Source organism: Melanostigma gelatinosum (genome assembly GCF_949748355.1).
Source record: "Melanostigma gelatinosum genome assembly, chromosome: 11".
NCBI lineage: Eukaryota > Metazoa > Chordata > Actinopteri > Perciformes > Zoarcidae > Melanostigma > Melanostigma gelatinosum.
The window spans coordinates 17467875-17489049 of record NC_136644.1 but is presented as its reverse complement, the minus strand read 5'-3'; the positions used below and the strand labels follow the sequence as shown (position 1 = coordinate 17489049).

Below are 21175 nucleotides of genomic sequence, written 5' to 3'. Positions count from 1 at the left end.
TACAAGTGTCGTATTCAAGAACCACCTAAACTGACACCAAGTCAAGACCAAGACCAGACCAGTGCGAGTCCCACACTGCATGACACACGTACGATAAAATGTGGAAAATGCAAACCATAGGCTCTCATCAAAATGATCTAGAGGTTCCACATTCCATAAAAACAACTTTTATCTTTACCTTTTGTTTTTTCGGAGCAAGCAAATTCAAACAACCGCGAGGGAGGAGCTGAGATCGACTCAACCATCTTTATTCAACTGTCATTTGACGTGTTTTACCATCCACCGAGCACGATACAATTTAGAACAGAATAAAGTTATTGGTTGCATTTGAAGCAGGATGTTTATTTGGTCTTGAAATAGAATCAGAGTCCTCTTTGTCTGAGACCTAGACAAGGCCGAGTAAATATACGTTCGCTTCCAAGATGAGACATAGTCTCGAGACCAAGACCAATCTTGAGCACCACAACAGTACATACGAGTTAAAAAGAAGAAAGATAAACCTACTAATTTGCATCAACAGTAATAGTTGTTTATTTTATGCTCAAAACACTGGGCTACATAAAGTAGTACTGTGCCACTCTGTGTGATATTTTTGCAATAGCACCAGGCGGCTGCTCTGTAGACTCGTTATTACAGAGCCGTTCTTGTATCCCAAAATAGTGGCAGGACACAAAATGTGGCCTTGGGATTGTGGCAGATGCGCTTCTGATCAGTGCATGAGTGACATAGAAGCACTGAGAGCTTCCTGTCTCCAACTCTACTGCGTTTACGTAAAGGACCTCTTGTATATCTGGTCGCACAGCTTGTCAGTTGGCAGTCAGAAGAACAGACCACTCTATTTTGGATATATATGGGACAGCTGGTTTGGTAAGACGGATGGCTTTTGGTTGTCACTGATTCTTACAGAAAAATAGTAGATTGGTTGTGATGTTGTGCTTTGCCTCCCCTTTTGTTTGGTTGTTAAAAACCTGTTACTTAAGCAAAACAATGATGTTTGGGTCACAGAGCTTAAATGATGATTTGATTAGCCGATGGAAAAACATAGACTGCAACTATTTTGATAATCTATTCATCATAGTCATTTTTCAAGCAGAAATTAAGCACTACACATTCTCAGGTTCCAGCTTGTTAACCGCAGGATTTGTTGCTTCTCTTTATCGTATATAAATGTAAACTGAATACATTTGGCTTTTGGTCAGACAAAACAAGACATCTGACGACCGTGGCTAAGTGGAGAGCAGGGCCGTCCTTCAATCAGATAATCGGCGGTTTGATCCCCGGCTCTGCTAGGCGCATGCCGATGTGTTCTTGAGCAAGACACTTAACCCCAAAAATTGCTGCCGTAGCTGTGTAATGTAAAGACATCACTTTTGACTAATCCCAGGCTATCTCCCTGAGTTCCCATGCATCAAAGAAGTGTTGTGTGAACACAGTTCACTGCAGTTTACCAGGTCCTCTGATGGTGAGGATCACTCAGAATGTGAACAGAAAATATAGATTAAAAACACAAAATATCTGATGCTGATACATCCTTCAACGTAAAACCACAGTAACCACTCATTTCATTGCAAATGGCTTTTTTTGTGATATGGATTTTTTTTGTTTTGATTAAAAGATGCTGTGCCTTCTTAGTCTTTGAGCTTTCTGAGTGCTTGTACACGACTAACATGAAATCTCCTGGCTTTCTTTGGTGCGGGTCGAAGTGAGGGAAGCCAAAGAGCGTCTACTATTAACTTATCATAATAAAACATTAACGGCAGACTTTTGGGATGTCTCAAGCTCTATTGGCAGGATGTGACATGTGGCTTCCAAACAGCTTCATATCCTTCCGTTTCCTGCCCGGTTAAATACCGTACCTCACTTTGTAATTTTAAGCAGTTGGGAATTCCTGCTATCTGCAGTGTTGTGACTGTGTCTGTAATATCCTCCTCCGTTAATAATTGGGCACGGCTTGCCAGTACAACCCCCCCCGTTCCAGCCTTACCAGACTTCTAATAACAGTCTTGGTGACTTCTGGGGATTTCCAGTGCTCAAGCCTGTGTGAAGAACCGTCGATGCATCTGTGATTTGTGATTAGACCGCCAATGTCTGTGCCTGCTGCTTCTCTCATTAATAGCTGCTGTAGAACGTTGTAAGAGAGAGTTTGATCTGGTTCTGGATTGGTGTACAACGCCTCGGTGGTGGTTCATGTTGAATGATCTGCGCCCACTCTACGACATCGGCTGTACTTGATATGCTGGCGGAAACCAGATCCGATCAGGATCTTTGTTTCATTGAGTTCGGCAGAGCTTTAAGTTTTCTTTTTTTGTTGTGCACTTAATTCACTCATCCTTTCTTCACTTTTTACTGGGGTATTATTCAAATGTAAAGGCAGCATTTAAGTCTTACAAGGAACTGCAAAGGCAATGGATAAAGAGGACACAACACAGATAACAGATCCCCTTGTAAAGAACTTAAAGCTGACCTCGTAGACTTCAGACTAGAAGACAAGCACTCTCACTAATGTAGCCATTTCCTTTTCCCCACTCTTCTCCCAGTCTTCCTCCGAGTATTTCAGGTTACAAAGTGCAGGGGTTTGCTTTTTAACCCTTCGTGAAATGCAGGTTTCATGTTTCTCAACCACTAAACTTAAAGATGAATGTTCCTAGATCGTTCAGACACAGCAGACTGTTACAGTGAAGAGCTCTCTAATCTTGTTCCATTCCAATCAATCCAAATAAACAGTTAATCATTTATGGATGTACAATCGTACAAATAATCACATTTTACAAAGATGCGCCAGAATGATAATATCATGCTCTTAACATTATGAAAGATTTCTCTTCACTGGTGGAATGGCAGTTGCATACAAATGTGGGAATTTCTTGTTTACAAATGACTAATGCTTCACTATGTATACATTTTGCACTTCTGCTAAATAAAAGAAGAAAAGCTAAATATTTTTAATCAACAGTTGTAGGAAAAAAAAGTTACAGTAACAGAATTAACTGGGCTTTGTTGCTGGGTAATTCTGGATATATTTGTTGAAAAGGGCTCTGGAGTTCACAAGTTTCCCGAGTATATTGTTTTGAAGAAAAGATAAGATGGAACTTTATTCATCCCGAGGAGAATTGTTTGCTAAGATTAGCTTTTGTGATCAACTTTCTGTCAGATATTTATTCAACCTGATTAAGTTATATTTGTTCAAATGATTTGTTTTACCTAAATTCACAGTATAATACACTTAAACTCATGTGTATTTTCTCCCTCTGTTTCTAGGACCACAGCCAGGGGAACCATGACAGGTGAAGTGAAAAGACCAGTTGAATGTTGCCACTATGTGTGGTCATGTGACTGAGCTGGGCTCCTCCATAGCACATGGGAAACACTTCCTCCTGCTGACTTGCCGATGCCGCCTTGCTGCCCTGTTTTCACCATGAGAGGATCTGTCAGGTGCTTGACCTCTGTGCCCTCATACTGGCGCTGCTGTTGTCCCGCGTGAGCGCCCCCTCTCCTCCGGCAGTTACTGCACGGAATGGCCTCTCTGGACCTGCCATACCGCTGTCCTCGCTGCGGGGAGCACAAGCGCTTCCGAAGCCTGTCGTCCTTACGTGCCCACCTGGAGTACAACCACACGTACGAGACCCTCTACGTCCTCTCCAAATCCAACAGTGTGTGTGACGCTGCTGCTCTGCTGCCGCTTGTGGCTGAGGGAGCTCTCCTCGCACCTACCAACAACAACGACCCATTTGAGCCGCTGCGGCCTTCGGCTTTAAAGGAGCGGCGCTTCCCTTGTCGTGAGCTTCCTTGTGCGGATGACTTGAGTCTGACCCCGGCTAACTCCAACACTGCAGCCCGGTATATTCCCAATGTGGAGTTTCCCCTGGGGGAGATTTTTATGAAGAAAGCCATGACATCCGCAGACCCAGGTCCTCATGGCAACCCCAGCACAGCTGTAGCAGTGGCAGCTAATGTAGCGGCTAGTGCAGTGGAGGCGGCCTACGAGGAGGGCCTGGCCAGGCTGAAGGCTCGGGCGTTTGAACGGCTGGAGCTGGATGAAAGGCTTGAGAAGCTGTCTGAAGAGGTCAATACGGTCATTGTGGTTGTCAAGCTCTCAATATAAAAGAAAGAACAAATTTACATGATACATATATACAGACATACCGCTCAACAACAATAACAAGCCAAACAAAGAAGCAAACAAAAACATGTGGCTAGTATGTTAGAGCTGGACACAAACTATTCATGTAGTTATTGGTCACTTACTATGTTCAAAATTGATTTAATTGGAGAAAGCTTAACTTTGTTGTGTGGAATTAGATAATTTCCTACTTTAGCACCCCCTAGTGGCTGCATCAAACAATACATGCCAATTCATAACCCAAGGATCCAGCCATGGGACATTGAGAATGAATAGTTTAAAAATAAACATACATTTTCACAATTTTCTACATTAATTCTTTGATTTGAAAGATGTTGCACGATAAAACAAAAAATCGACACAATGTTGCTAAAAAACTGATCTTTCTTGCACATGAGGGATTGGAGTGTTGTTGAGTAGCATTGGGTTTCGTCTTCAGACTAATGTCTGGAAGTTGTATTAATACAGTGTAGAAGGAAAGCCTATGTGTTGTGAACGATGGACATCACCTGCAATTCCTCAGATTTTATTTTTTTGTGTTTTCAACTCTCTTCCACTGAGGAACTTGATCCCTGAAATGGGTGGGTTGCTTAAACAGCACTCCAAGATCGTAACACTGTGTAACTTGCTCCGGGTTGCCATTTCGATGTCTGCAGGTGGGTTATTGCCGAGTCAAAAGCCCCTCTGTATTTAGGTTAGACATTAAACTAGTATCTCTCTGTTCTCAGTCTGTTTAGAGAACCTTGAGCTCAGTAGCAGAGAGAAAATGAAAGATCTTGTCACAGGCATGCACTGAGTCTGATCAGTTAAAGTTAAAAATCTGTCACATTTATATTAGCAGCCAATGGGAAAAAACTAAAATGGGAATAACATGTTGTCTCACTAGCTGCATTGGCACAAGGAAGATTTTAACTGATGAAAACTAGTATATAATGAATAGCATCAATCAAGGAATGAAGAAGTTAAGCCTTCAATAACAGTTTTTAGCCAAAAGAAAAGCTCATTCTTCTCAGTGTCTCTAGGTTAGAAGAGGCTGCACCACAGTTTCGTCACGCTTAGTCACACTCAAAACTTATCAAAGAAGATTTTCATACTCAGAAGCCACATTTTCGGAGTTAAAAACAAGCTTTTTTTAATAATTCGAGCACATCTAGTACAGGTCAAGGCCAGTATAACAATTTATGATGGAGCCGAATTGGCTTGCAGATGGTTTTTCAGTCAATAATGTTGAAATGTCGTAATAGTCATATTGCTGTTTATCTTCCAGTGACTGGTTGTAGACAATCTAGAGAACCCAATATGTTCACTTAAGTTTTCATCTTGATGTTTTCATTGGCGCTTTGAGTAGTATTCTATTATCTTATCAAAAAAAAACACCTAATTATTTAGTTGATGGCCTAACTTGCATAACCAGGTATGTCTCATACGACGTTGTGATTATGGCGGGACACAAGGCAGCTCAAGTGCCTCTTGTCTTGTAGGTGGAGCAGAAAATAGCGGCCCGCGTAGGTCGTCTTCAGTCAGAGCTGGAGAGGAAGAGCTCCGAGCTGGAGCGGGCCAAGCTGGAGAGCGAACAGCTGAGCCAGGAGAAGCAAGACCTGGAGGACAAGGCCTCCGAGCTCTCTCGACAGGTGGACGTCTCTGTGGAAATGCTGGCCAACCTCAAACAGGACCTGGTGAACAAGGAGCAGGAGCTCAACCACAAACAACAGTACGTGATATATGTCTTCAGAGTCCTAGACACAGAAACATATTTCCCTTTGAGATGAAATTCATTGTTTAAGACATTTCCTTCACTGGTTGCAGCTTTTAAAATGAATGAATATTTGCTGGTTTTGTCAGCAATGTTGGACCGTTGGTCTGATACAACAGACAATTTGAAGACGTAACCTTAACTGTTGATGAAAATAATCCTGAGTTACAGCCCTCATTTTCATTGTGTGGAGAATAACATGCTGCTGTTTCGATGGATGTGATGTCCGTTTGTTGGTCGATTGGGCTGTCCAGCTCTCTTGTTGATACAAAGATCATAGTCCACTCTGGCTTATGGTGAAGTAAAACATGAACACCCTCGGCTACCACCTTCTTCACTCTTGACACCGATGGCTCCTAACATTCCTTTGCTCTTCCTTTCATTGAACACATTGTCATGCATGCAAACACTCACACACACTCCCTTCCTCTCCTTCACCTCTACCTATTTGTTGATGGTATAATTCTCAGTCGCATCCGCCGAACCAGATGTGGTCGGCATCTGTCCTGCTGCTGTCTCCATACACCTGTGCCCTCCAGGGCTGGTTAGCGGCTCATGCTGAAAGGAGCAGCCTCTCTCTCAGGCCAGTCCGTCCATAAAGCTGCCATGCTGCTTCATGAACTAGTTGAAAGTACGGCTGCTGTAAAAGGAGCACTTGGATGTGAATCACAGTGTGGTGATGCAAGTTACTGCTGGCTCGGAATCTGATAAACATCATCTGGAGCTCTCCCCCAGTATGGCACAAAAAGTGAGTGAGCGCAGGCTTCTTTTTTTTTTTTTTTGATTTTCAGAGTTTTTATTGAAATAAATCGCAGATCAATTTATTGTTTTTGCTCCAAACATTGATGTTATTTTCAGTTTGACAGGCTAGAAGCAATGCATAACATGTGTTATGTTTACTAAATCTATGTTAAAATGGGAAGTAATAAATAAAGCAATGCATCCTCTATACCAGGGGTGTCAAACTCATTTTCACTCTGGGCCACATCAGCATCACGGTCGGCCTCAAAGGGCCGGTTGTAAATGTAAGACGGTGTAAATGTAACTACTCCTAACATATTGGTAAATAACTGTCTCTGCATTTGATTGTTGTTTATTCAAGTGTAAAAATATTGTACATGCAGTTATATAAATGTAAATATATATTTAAGCACATTTCTGTTATTATAACTTAAATCATTTTAATTTAGGGTTAAGAAACCCACATTACTCTATCAAAGATCAAACTATGAAAGAAAATATCAAACACAAGTTATTACAATAACTTTGTTCAATGCTTAAAATCCTTTCAAGGGTGTGTTTGCACAATCCCACATGAAGTATTTAATTGTTATTTATTATTAGTATTTTATTTAAAGCCACGTTTAAAGTAGTCTTCAATGTACTCACAATACATTTCCATGTCACATGTAGGGTAACCAGCCAAAGAGCTGCTTCTGTGACGGTGTGTTTAAGTATCTCATCATTATGACTTTCTATCTCACAATTTTGACTTTCTATCTCATCATTATGACTTTCTATCTCACAATTATGACTTTCTATCTCATAACTTCGACTATGGGAATATTTTTATTATCAAGTCTAATTCATTTTTTTATTTTTTAATCTGACGGATTCGCGGGCCACATAAAATGACATGGCGGGCCGTATGTTTGACACCCCTGCTCTATACCATTATATTTCACAAAATGGTTTGCCTTTTTCCTCCACAAATTAGGGTTTTAAAGATGCGCAGCATTAAATATCCATAACAAATATTCTACCAATGTCATACAGTTTGTAATTCATTATTAATGTTTTTATAAAGGAGAATTACTGTATGAGGCACAATAACAATCTAATGAGAAAAGAAGGCTCTGGAAAAAGAATAATGTGATAGATTGGTTATTTTGTGTTCATTATAAGTTGAGGCCCATTAGGGGTCAGGACATGACTTTTTTTTTTTTTATAAATGTAGTTTCTCTCCACTTGTATAGGTTAATGCAAAGATGCTCTATTACAAAGTTGAAGCATTACAAACTCTGTCAATGAATGAATTTGAAATGGTACACATTTCCTGTCTCCTAAGTGGGCGTGGTCATGGCGTGGTCGCCTCTCCCCGAATCCCACTATGTTCGGAAGTTGTGTGGATGGATGAAAGCAGATTGGGTTATATTTGCGAGGACCTGCCCATAATCTCCTAAAACCCGCAAGATGCCGAAACAAGAAAACTGACTCCCAGTGCGCCGTCTCTTTTCTGAACTGTCTCTCATTAAGGTAGTACTTTTATAGCTGCTGCAAACACAAACGCAAGCTCTTTGCCTATATTTGCATCGATTTTCTTTGTTTAAGTGATCAACAGTTCAGGTATCATTCAAGGCTCATATTCAAGCCATCTACAGCCAGCCTCGTCTTTCGATCTTCTTTATCAGGCCTGAATGTCAACAGTAGGTCAGAGACAGAAAATCACCCTCAAGGTGTCTAATCTCATCGCAAACACCCAACTGCACATGCCACTATGCACTGTGTATGTGTGTGTGTGTGTATGTTTCTTTGTGACGGCGTTAATGAGGCACAAAGGGAATGTATATATCAATTTAAAGCTATTATTAAAGCTGGAGTAGACACCTTTGGGGAAACCAGCAAGAGTGTACTCGATTTTGAAAGCATCCAACAGACAAATCCACAGCCCCTCCCGTCACGCCTCCCTCCAAATCCTCTCCCTCAAAACACATGAACTAGCACTGCCAGTCCACAATAGAGGGCTGGAGAACGAAGCGCAGCGTATTATTGTTATCGCTACCCATATTTAGCTACCTCATGTCTCATTCACATGTAAGAAAACAACATTATCCAATGTTAACCACAGCTGTTAATGTCAATGAGCGCGTTTAGATGGGTAGGTAGGCCATCCAATCATAATGTGCAGAATTTAAAAAAATGGTATGGGTTAATTACAGGCCTGTGACAATAACAGATACCAGATTGTTTTCTTTTTTTTTTGTCAGAGAATTTGATCAATTGGTTGCTGTCGAGACGTGAAGAGAATTTCAACGAATATAACAAAATTGCTTCTAAAATACATTGCCCACCCGAGCTTTAATAGTGAGGCATTATTATTATCTCTGCCAGGAAATAACGTGATGGTTGTCCACTGACTTTAACCCCTTCCCAGCCGATGACTCTTCTGGTGTTCAGAATGTTTTTGTTGTTATTTTCCAGTGTTCATTCAGTCTCTTCAGTCCAGATTCTGTGTTGCTTCACAGATGTGGTGTTTCTCACAATAATGTCTGACCTGCAGCTCTAAAACCCTCAACATTTTACATTTCCAATCACATAAATCAGAGAAAAGAGAACAGCTTTTATCAAGCAAACACGTTGAATGATGAACCAATCAACTTCATGATGAATCGTATCAGCACTAGAGTCGTCCATTGAGTTTCAGTGATTTGTGCACTATGCAGTCGGTCATGTTGGTCCCTGCAGGTCACGGCTAACTCACAAAAGTGTCTTTGTGTCAGCATTATAGAGACAGCTAAACTGGTAATATTATAATTTGAGTGGCTGATCTTGTGATAGAATGATACAGAACAACAAAACAGGGTTTCATCAGGTCAAATGAGCAGAAGACAAGCATGTTTTTCTTTGTTTTAGTCCCGCCCCTCTGTCTGAAAGGGTACAGTAACTGTGACCATGTCTCCCAAAACTGGTGGCATCAGACTGGGATGGTTCTATTCTTAAAATCCCTGCCTGGGCTGTATGACTGCCTCATAGTTATAACAGCAGCCCAGATTCTCTCTCTCTCTCTCTCTCTCTCTCTCTCTCTCTCTCTCTCTCACTCTCTCACACACACACACACAGAGTTTTTCTGTGTCTGTCTCCCTGAGGAGAAGCTGGCAGTCAAACAGTAAGCTCATTCAGACTCTAAAATACAGTCTGTCTGAGTTGGAAAAAGAGCATCACAGTCGGTGAATGTTCAGCAGGGTTGATGACTAAGCAGAAAGTTATAAGACACGTTATTGGCTAAAACATGGCTGCCCAGCAACCTCATGCAAACAGCTGATTCTTTTAAAAACCTTTGATATTCTCGAGTGACTTTGTGTAGTCTGTGAAACTCCTTCAAGGAGATATGCATCATGCAGTACATCAGTGGTGTCACGTGCTAAAAATGCGAGTCACCTCACCGAGAGTTGCTATGCAACCATAGGAAACTTCCACGAAGTGGCTTCTGCTGCTAGCAGCGCTATGCATAAATATATGACACAACCTCATAATTTATTCTGCACTCAGAAATGCTGTAAATAATTGTGAAAAGCATTCAAAATGCCTCCGGTACATTTGTGCTAATCAGCTTGGTCCTAATTATAATGTACAGTTTAGTTTGTAGCCAAATTCATTCACAAACAACAATACGGACAAAAACAAACTGCATGCTCATACTGTAAGAGTCACTGAAAGCACATAATGATAAACATCACACCACACTGTAGCAGTCAAAGATTAATGAATAACTCCCTCGAGCAGGCCTGTTAAATGGTTTGATAGCAGCTGGAATAAATGAGAGCATCTGTAATCAGCAGAAACTGGAGCCTGAAGAGAAATTTGAAATGGTGGGACTGTTATCTCCATCATCTCAGTGCACTACACACCAAGAGTAGAAAAACCGCCTAATTCTGTGTCTATCATAGAAATACAAAACGTTTATTTAGTTGCTGTGATATTCGCTAATCACCAATATGCCAAGTGTCGTATTATTGTTCCAGTAGATCATGCGTAAGAGCTATTTCTAATTAACTTTGATCTTGAGTTTGTGATCCCTTTCATTCATGGAGATGATGGCTGGCCTCACTCTGCTGCAGGAGGACATAATACTGTATGCAGCCAGATTATCAGACGCTGTTTTTTAATTGTTTCTCTTCTTGAAAAGTTTGTATGAGATGTACAGGTGGTTTATACAGTCAATATTTAGACCCGTGCAATTTTTTCAATCCACTATACTCCAATACTGGACCAAGTTAGAGCTGAAACCGTTTGTCGATAACCGGTAGTCAGTCGACAATAAATATTCAGCATCTATTTTTAGCAGACATCAAAAATGACAAACGTTTCCGTGTTCCAGCTTCTCAGTTGTGATGATTGGAAAGAAATTTGAACGCATCATTAAGGAGGCACACAACCGTTAGACAAGAGGCTATTTGTTCATCAGGATAGATGTTACAAAGTCACCCTAACAAAAGAAAAGAAAAAAGATTAAAATGACAAAAGTACTGAGATTAAGTATAAGTGTTTTATATTACTTAAAAGAAAGAGACTGGACCAAACCAAACAAATTTTGTGAGAAAACAAAATTGGCAAAGTAATAGACAATATAAATAATTGTAAATTGCAGCCCTACAACAAATACTTCCTCTGTGAAGCTTATTGTATTTGAAAGGTGATTATTATGGAAATGTTTGTAGCTGTAGGTTTTGGCGTTGTGGTGTCAGATTTTGTTTGATTTGTATTGTACCCTCTTCATGTGATGTACAAACAGGGGAGGGACTAACTGTTGCAGTATTACAGTTGTTTGTATTAGATTGTGCAGGTGTTCATGGTATTGAAGGAGAGAAGAGCAGTACAGAGACAACGCATGTCAGCTTTTCATATCATATTTAGCGCTCACACACACAGACACACACACACACACACATTACACACACACACACATACAGTTGCTGCAGTAGTCCTCAGCCCTGAGGCTTGATTTATTCCTGCAACCAGCTATGATAAAGTAAGTGTGCCCTGTGCCGCAAAAGAAAGACAAAGGCGCAAAAGGATCTACATGTAGCATGTTGGAGTCTGGCTATTGGCTGTCACTGTGCCGCCTTAAAAAAAAAACAAGCTCGGGCAGTAATCTATGCAAAGTGAAGCTGTCGGGGCAGAGACAGAACTCGCCTCATTAACGACAGTGTCTTAGAGAGAGCGGAGCATCGAGTGTTAGCACTGCAAGACCTCTGCAGGCTCTCTAATGAAAAGAAATCAGAGAAGGACGTGATCTGCAATACATCTAAGAATGTGGACTTGAAAATTAGTTTGACACCTCCTAAGGGTCTGTTTTGTAATATGATATATTTAAAGCTCAGTGTATCTCATAATATGTCAAAGCATAAGACAGTAGAGTAATATTTGTCCAAACCCTGTAGGAGCAGATGTCCTGTATGCTAGTAAATTGTTTGCATTACAGAAAAACATTGCAGCACTGACGCCAAACACTTTCATGCTGTGAAAAAACGAATGCACAGGTTCTTTGTACATTGTTTTTCATGTGAAATATGTTGAAACGTTCTATGATTATTACTTGACACATGCGATCTGCATTGTTACATACTTACTTACACAGCTTTTACTAGGACTGGATGTCTGCAGTTAGATACATTAAGTCTATAATGTACAATGTAGAGCTGTAATTGGACAAGCTTAGGGAGAATCATGCTCGGAGTAAACCAAAGTACGTCCATAGGCACTGCATTCAGACCTGCAGCAGCAATATAAAGTGGAGTATAACAAGAAAGGGTTCTGATGATCCACTGAATGTTAGCCGTCAGATAGAACAGGATTCATGAGCGGAGGGCTGTTCATGTAGAGCTGATGAAGAAACTGATGTGTGCGTCCTTGAGGCTGCATGAAAGGCTTTGAACACGAAGGAAAAGGGAAACGGGAGGGATGGTGCAGCCAGTCTCTCAGTGGACAGCTCTGTTTTCTTTCTCATTTAGTGAAGTCATGAACGGTTAAAGTAACCAGTGCACTGTTAGCAGGTGGACTGTTCTAGGAGTGTACGATGTTTGGAAGATGTACTGGGGTTTAGTCAGTACGTGTGTGGTTCTTCTGTCGAAAGCTGATATTGAGACAATGCTGTCATTATTTTGTCTCCTTTTTTGAGCTGTCAAGCTGTCATAGAGCTGAATGAGTGCTGCTGATGTGTATGAATTGAAAAGCCTGTATGATTTAAAAGTCTGCACTGCAGATGACATCTTCAGCTGATTCATCGAGTTAATGGTCAGAAAATGAATGGGATATCGATTGATGAATAATTTGTAATTTTTCAAAGCAAAAAATAATCTTCTTCCAGCATCTTACATGTAAAGATTTGCTGTTTTTCTCAGTTTTATATCATTGGAATCTGAGTATCTCTGAGTTTTGGACCAAATCAGCAATTTAAAGACGTCTCTTGACGTCTTTGACATTTTTCATAATTTGTATTATTTATGACCCGTCTCTGACACCACAACAACACACTCCATGACGTTTTGACAAAAGATATTTTATTGAATCAAATTTACCGAAATTAAAGAAAATTCAATTAAAAACTGAATGTTAACAGTGTTCAAACCAGTGGTGGCAGTAGTGTATGTGGCGCATGAGTGGAAAACATGAGTGTTGTAAAGGGGCAGGACAAAATATATAAATAGACTAAAGCAACATGACCAAACCAAACCACGGGTGCCTGAAAGGAGAAGCAGAGAGCTGCAGCAGCAACACAGACTGCTATAACACCGGGCCCAGCTGTTCCCAGTAGAGATCCCCTGCCACCAGGTATCTATGAAAACTACTACTTGTTTTCATAGATACATCTATTTTCTTTCCACTTGCACTTCTGCAGAACGATTGCATCCACAAGTGCAAAACATCACCGTCATCATGCAAACAAGAATTTGAGGACAGATTCATTTTCTGTTTTTGAGAGTCTGACAGCTGAATTTCAGGTGGCCTTTTCTCCCATAATGATATAATGATCCTTCTCTGTCATTTCTGTCAATGCGCCACACCATCACCTTGCTGTTGCATCTCTGGGTGACTCAGCCCTGTGTGATTTGTAACAGGAGTTTCGATTTTGAGAGGACTGATTCGAGCTACAATAAAACTCTCCCGTGACTGATCGGAGCCAAGACGTGGATTAGCTTTTTTTTTCTTCTTCTTCTTCTTCTCTGAGAAGCTTTTGCAGAAAGTACATTTCAGCCTGCATCTCTTTCATCATCCCTTCTCTCACCCTTTCATCCTTGTCTGTCTCACATCTTCTTCTCGTGCAGCCATACTCTCTACACATCTCCTCATGGTGACGTTCTCTTTGTGTGTTTTTGCGTAATGCATACATACGTGTGACATTATGACATGATAACACAATGTCGCCGATACTGAATCTGTCTCTCCAAATCCAGGTGTCAAAACACAGTAAGACACGAGCAGCTGTCCTTTGTTCGAGCGAAGAAAGCTCGTATTCATGCAGCAGCCTCGTGCTCCTCATGCAGGTCCTTTCAGTCAGTCATCTCTGCTCTTTAATATTAATGAGGCATCGTTTTGAATTAATGGCCAGATATAATGACATCTGTGTGAGGAGACTGACCAGTGATTGTTATTAACATTTAAATAACATTCCTCAGAAGATTATGCCTTATTAATCATGCCTGTTATAGCTGGATCTCTTTGCCATACTATACTATTTGTTATGGCTGCTAATTTGTAGGCAAATGAAGCGTTGAAGGCTCAGCTAGTCATTATTTCTCTGGACATATGAAGTGGCATAGGACGTCTATTGAGGTCTTCAAAGCCCATTTTTCATTTGTGTAATAAAAAGAACTGTAGCTTAGATTGTTGTTTGCAAGCTCTCAGGGCCTGACTTTAACAAGACCTGAGCTTGAAGTGGCAAGAAGTCATCAGATTTTAAATGAATATCAGGCAAACAAGCCCCTTATGTATTCTAGTTGTCTCGTGGGGGGAAAGCAGCAGAGAGCAAGAGCAGTGTTTGTTGTGTGGGTGCTAAAGGGGAATGTGTGGTAAAACTAAAATGTAGCACTGTAACCCACTGCTGTGTGTTAGGATTTAGTGAGGCACATTGTTTGCATCAGAGCTTAGCTCTTGTACACAATGTTTAATTAAATACGGACAGATAGATCCAGAAGTGTGTAACGATATGAAGATCAGAGATAGGAGGGCGGGGTAGACGCAGGAGTAAAGCCAGCAGGTGGATGATTGAAACTCATGCACATCCTGGAGGTAATGATGATGACGGGGAGATGCAGAATTATGCAATAGTAGTTGTTTAAGACAGATTTTTATCAATATTTGATTCATATATTTACATACCAGACACGCAGTTCCTGTCCATAAATCCTTTCTGTCATTGTTCATGAAACATTGCCTGTTAAGAAATTCTAATCACAGTGGAAGATTTTGTCTTGGGTCTTATGAAGTCACTTTACACAATTAAATGTACTTGAACTTTTGATCAGTGTGGTACATGTGGTAGGATTAATGGTGCAATTTAGACCCTGCTGATGATAAAAAAAACATAAGAATGACCTGCAAAATCCTGGAAGGCTAAGTTAACAAAGCGCCTCTATAGCTGACAGTAGGGTACATTGTAGATTGGTTGCTTACTTCTGAGCTGTTCAGATATGAAATTTGAATACAAATCATATCTCTAAGGAGTTAATGGCTAAAAACTTCTTCTTCTGTAGTTTATTCTCCACGCTACATGAACCTGCATTAATCTTTGAATTGTAATACACCGATTAAACAAACAAGATACAGCATGTTAATTGGTCAATTGTGATTAATTGGTGAAGTATTTGTGGTGGATTTTGTTACCTTTGGCAGGACCCAAGGCTAGCTGTTCCAATCTGTCTGCTTGCTACAGGTACATGTTTACAAATAAGTAAATAAGAGTGGTATCCATCTTCTCATCTAGTTCTCGGCAAGAAAGCAACTTCACATTGTTTTAGCCACAGCTGAGTCATTTCCTCTGAATCCCGCCCCAGACTTAACAACCTGCATGCTCATCACCCAGAAAAGATGGCGGTCTTCCTTTTCAGCTCCCCCAGCGCCCGGGTGAACACACAGGCATGTTTGTCACCTTGAGGCTTTCTTTCTGAGGTGTTGGAGCGAGTCACGCTTTGAGAGCGAGGCATGTGTCTACATCTGAGTGTTTGTGTTGAAATCAGGATTGACAACAGGAAGCGGCCACATCCCATTTCCCTCCCCTCCTCTGTCAAACCTCCTGTGTTTGCTGCTTCCACATGACTGCAGATTTCTGTTTGCTGTGTGTTGCTTTAGCCTCTGCAGGGTTTTTCCTCACGGTCTTTGTGCTCAATCCCCCCTCTTTATGTTTTTGTTTTTTGTCAGCTTCAATCCTCATCTTTTGCTAGTCTCCCAGTATCCAGCGAAGATATATTTTTTTCCCTCTCTCCCCCTCTGCCCACCCTCCAACATCTTTCTCAGCCTTTCCATCAAATTCCTGATTCCCTTGCTTCTTCTCCATAACGCTTTCCACGCTGAGTGAGGTTCCTTCAGCTGAGTGGTTAAGCTCCTGGTGCATCCGTGCATTTCTTCCTGACACAGAAGAAGAGAGGGAACGGTATTCCTGTGTTGCATATAACACATTCCTCCTCGTGGGATTGGTGCATCTGTCTCCAGTAACAACAAAAATCGGATATTTAGAATTATTAATTGAGAGTAATTAGAAATGCATCGCAATTTGGATGCCAAAACACGTTGTACGGTACATACGATCCTAACTCAGCTACTCTATTATTAGCAGCTGTGAGATAGCTATATGTCATTATACTGGAGGCTGAACTAAAAACAGTGCTCAGTCATTGTTGCTTTCCGTTTATTAGCTTGAATAATGAGAGCAGAACTTTGGCTTCAGGCTGCTTAATCATACACCACATTAGGTACAGCTCCAATCACTGAATTGAAATAATGATACTTTGACTCATTAATTGTACACCGTATTGAGATATTTTGAGTTGTAAGCAAATTCTCCAAATGAATCTAATTATTAATGAAAGCTGATCTTGTGTTTGTATTGCACAACGCTATGCTGTTCTTATCAGTGCCAAGTTCAACTAGGCTGGGCAGGTAAAGCACATTTCATACATGAAGGAAATTCAAAGTGGTTTACATGTTGCATGATGAATAAACAGGAAATACATTGAAACACAAAATGCAAAGATAGAAAATCATTTCAACGGAAATAAAAAAAGAGAAATGAATGCAAGAGAGGTAAAAATGCACAGTAAGTGTAAAGTGGAGGATGATGAGTGTTTAAAGCTGCACTCATACATATGATAATTCAACAATAGATTGAATGTGTAATGTGAAAGGGATTGCTCTTAGTGAGGAACCCACAGAGATGTATCGCTCAACTCTGCAGCTCCCCTCGGCTCTCTGAATCATTTTTAGCGTCTTGCAGTTCATTGTTTAATTTTCACTGTTTTGGTCCATCGCCCTGCTCTCAGCAGCATCGTTTCCAGACACAGCAGGCAGCTGTTTTCAGCGATAAAGCTCTATACACTCCCTGCACAGCGTGAAACAGCAGATAGACACAGTAAGAGACTAGCAGGTGAAAATAGTGGTGCATAAAGGAGAGTGAATATTCACCACAATGTCAGAAAAATGCTTTGTGAATTGTTGCTCTGTGCCTGCTGGATGTGTAAATATGCAACTCTTTGCTGTTAAGTAAGTTTATTATTGACGTTATATGGTAATAATATTTCATTGTCTTGATCTCTCAAAGTAATGTTGCTTAACGGTTCAGTCACAGTGACAGAGCATAACATTTCTTACCAGAAGACCAGCAGACATGCATATCGGTGTAGATCCACTTCACGGAGGAATGCTGCCATGTTTCTACAGTAGCCCGGAATGGACAAACCAAACACTGGTTCTAAACAGGGTCATTCGAGTTTTTGCGTCTGGAGATCTAAATGCTTGGTACTATAGACGGTATAAAAGGAGTGGATGAAATCACCCTGACATCACCCGTTGGTTGCCGTTTTGAAGCCTTGAGTTCGGCATTTTGGCCATAACTATCATGGTATTTTGCAACCAGGAATGACACGAAACAGTCGAGCTAATTAAAACAAAATGCCGAATGAGACATTTTAGTTGACCAAAAAGCTTATAATTACTTCTGATGAACCGAAAACACTGTGAAAGGGTTAAAGTTCGAAGACAAAAACAACTCCCAGACCGGACAACGTGGTGGTAGCGGCCTATCAATCACAAGGTAGCCACGCCCTAAAGCATACCCTGCTTTATGGTCTATTTTCGTCTAAATGGGACCATCATTTACTGAATGAACATTGTGGTGTATCGAAGAAGACTTGAAACTAACGATTGAGACTTATGTTTACAGTGTTTACTAAGGTATACATTAAGTGACAAGTAAAGTCATTTTCTCATGGACTTCAATACAATCGGACTTCTTTTTGCAACAACCAGAGGAGTCGCCCCCTGCTGGCAAGTTGAGAGAATGCAAATTGAAAGCATTTGTGCATTGGCTTCACGTTTCAGAGTCGGAGGTTGCCTCCTGCTTTTCACATGGGATACGTTTCAGTTCAGCGCTCGATGCTGCCGAATCCTACACCCTGCACCTTTTAAAGTACCATTAATTGATGTAAAGGAAAAAAACAGGCCATAGATGGTTGTTTTATTGATTGTCGTTTGTGCCACCAATCGTATGCAACCAAGGTGATGCCACATGGTGCAGCTCTATTTGTTGTCAATTACAGTGGCGGGCCGTGCCTTTTATACCTGGGCCTTCTGTGCTGTCCTACTGCAGTTGAACGGCTACGGTGCAGATACATGAATCCGTGCATGACGGGACGCTGCGTCATTAACGGACAATGCATAGTCAAATCAACGTAATTAACACAATGACGACAACAACAAAGTCATAAGACCCAGTCACATATATTCATATGACAACAAAGCATGACACATCAATCCAGCAACACTGCAGCGGATCCACGCATTCCACCACACAAGAGCACGAGCCATTCAAGTATTATTCATAAAAACGGCACGATAGACAAATGAACAGTAACGTTACTGCAGATGTAAAAAAACAAACGCAGTTTGTCACTTCCCGAATGCTGTTCACTTACAGACAAAGTCCATCCTCCTTTCATCCCACGGTTGTTCAGTACATCCGTGCGTTTTAGTTCCAGTAAGAAGTCGTACTCGATTAATGTACGCCAGTGAAGACAGTCGAGCCTCCCCAGTTGTATTTCTTGAATACGTTTAAATGCGTTTGAGGGCTGAAAATGTCCGCTCCACAGAGGCAGCAGATATTGGGATTGTCACCGCCCAACATGTCACGCTAGCCCACTGACCAATCACGTATGGTAGGCCAGCTAGCAGGCTCTGGCACATCAAAGAATACGCCCAACATGTCAAACTAAAGATCTGATTGGTTGAAGACTATGACAATCAACAATATCGTCCCCATTCACTTAAACTGCAAAGGGATTCACTCCTGAGTCTGCAGGCCTCGGGCCTCTGTTCTTACCTAGAGACACAGAGGTGAAATCTGATTGGATAAAAGCTCTACTTAAAACAAGCTGCACTGGAAGCAGAGGAAGACAGTAGCTGTGCAATGAGAAAATAAGATAATGGGAAAAATATTTTTGTAAATTATAATACATGTAGTGTATTTAAGAAAAATTATTAAATTATAAAATAGCTACAACTTTGTGATTCTGTTCAGGCCAGCAGAGAAGGCCTTGCAGGCCCTGACGGCCCACCACTGGTCAATTAAGATCGTGTTAGCTGCACTGTGGAGAAAGGAACCTTAGATAGCTTGGCTTTGGGACCTCAGTGGCTGCAGTTTGTTGGTGTGCAGTTCATTGATTGCCTGCAAGAAAAGTGGGTAATGAATGGTTTCTCTGTAAGGAAGGGAGTAGTTAATTTACGTTAAAAGGGATGTTGTGAGCTTTTAATTGCTTCTAATTCATAGCATTTTTGGAAGTAACCATTTTGGAAGTACTGTACACAATACATAAAGGAATTTAAGGTAAAGGATGTGTTAATTGCTGGTAATTATCATGATTCCACTGAACTACCGCAAAGAGCTGTGCAGGTGTTACTACTTGAGGCTTGGTGTCCATATGACCTTAATTTGGAGTGAAATATTATACCTTTGTTAATTAACTGTTATTGGTGTTACCACACGCCACAAGTTCATTATGTGGTTGAAACCAGACCTTGCCTCCTCTCTGTATCTTAAGTTTGTCCCCTGTGAGATCTTAGTTGATACAATCTTTGTCATGTGTTGGCTGCATGTTGAGATCCCCCTTTCCTTTTCCAGAAGCAGAGAGGAGAGTTTATAGTTTGATGAAGATGAGGTAATTGGAAGAGCTTGTAGACGAGACAGTTTATGTCTCACACAAACACACATTCTTTGTGTTTTCTCTGCAAATGTCCACAGTAGCAAAGAGAGTGTACAGTAATACAGTAGGCCTCTTGTGATCACTTCACAGCCAATTGCATATAGGGCCCAATGATCCCTAAGTAGATAAAAATCATGTAATCTCACATTATGGGCAATTACCAAGATACTTACTCCAAACAGTATATTGATCACAGAAGAGAAGTAATGGCCACTTAATTTTGATATAATTTACTGATTCACTGATTGTTCACTCACACATTTGATAGCACATGTGCTTTCATTTCTACCCTGCAGTCAAACACCTTGACTCATTTTGGAGTGATGTTTTTTGTCATCTTTGCCTGAGGATAAGAAACGTTAACTGAGCCAGATGGCAAACTATTTTTATCAGAGAATGCCCCAAATTTTAAGAATATTCACTGTGAGCGCTGTTCCTGTTTTTTTAATGGATTCTGGGTTGTGTAATGGGCAGTAGTACTGGATGTTTGACATCCGTGGAATGTAAAAGTATCCATCCTGATGAGCAGCTTGCCTTATTTCATGAGCTTGAACCATTTTAAACTGCGGGACAAAGATTGTATGTCCCCATTTTCTGTCAGCAGTGATGGTCTGAACCTTTAAATGATTCATTTGGCTTTGTCAAGGTCAGATGTCTGAATTGTCTTGTTAAGTTCTCCTGACTGCATTGCTTAGACAGTAAAGATGCATGCTGTTTATAAGGACACAAACACAAAGAAAGCTTCTGGGAGTTGTAAAAGTCCCATATGGAGACAGGCATGAAAAGGAAAGTTCTGTAAGGGGGATGTGGGCTATTGGGCCGGGTGGTTATTCAGATATAAAAAGGTTTCTCTGAATGTGAGAAGTAGTACATTACACAAACAATTATTATCAATAGATATACAAAAAAATATTAAAGAACAATTTGGATAATTGATTCACTGTCTGTATCAAGCAAAAAAATAACAAAGTGATCGTTCCAGCTTCTCAAATGTGAGTAGCTGCTTTGTCTTGTTGTTTATTGTGTTGATCTTTGAGTTTTGAACTCTTGCTTGGACCAAAAAAGGTAAGACATCACCTTGGTCTCTGAGATAATGGCAGGCATTTTTCATGA

At 40.8% G+C, this 21175-nt stretch overlaps 1 protein-coding gene across 1 annotated transcript in view; it reads left to right on the top strand.

The window, feature by feature from the left end:
* Positions 1-3514: 3514 nt before the first annotated feature.
* The window catches only part of fbxo41 (F-box protein 41), a gene marked incomplete at its 5' end in the record, with an annotated part of 31602 nt that continues 13941 nt past the window's right edge, over positions 3515-21175 (top strand). The window contains 2 exons of the mRNA XM_079278509.1: positions 3515-4063; positions 5602-5831. Of these exons, the coding sequence (XP_079134635.1) occupies positions 3515-4063; positions 5602-5831 (779 nt within the window). The remainder of the gene's footprint in view (positions 4064-5601; positions 5832-21175) is intronic.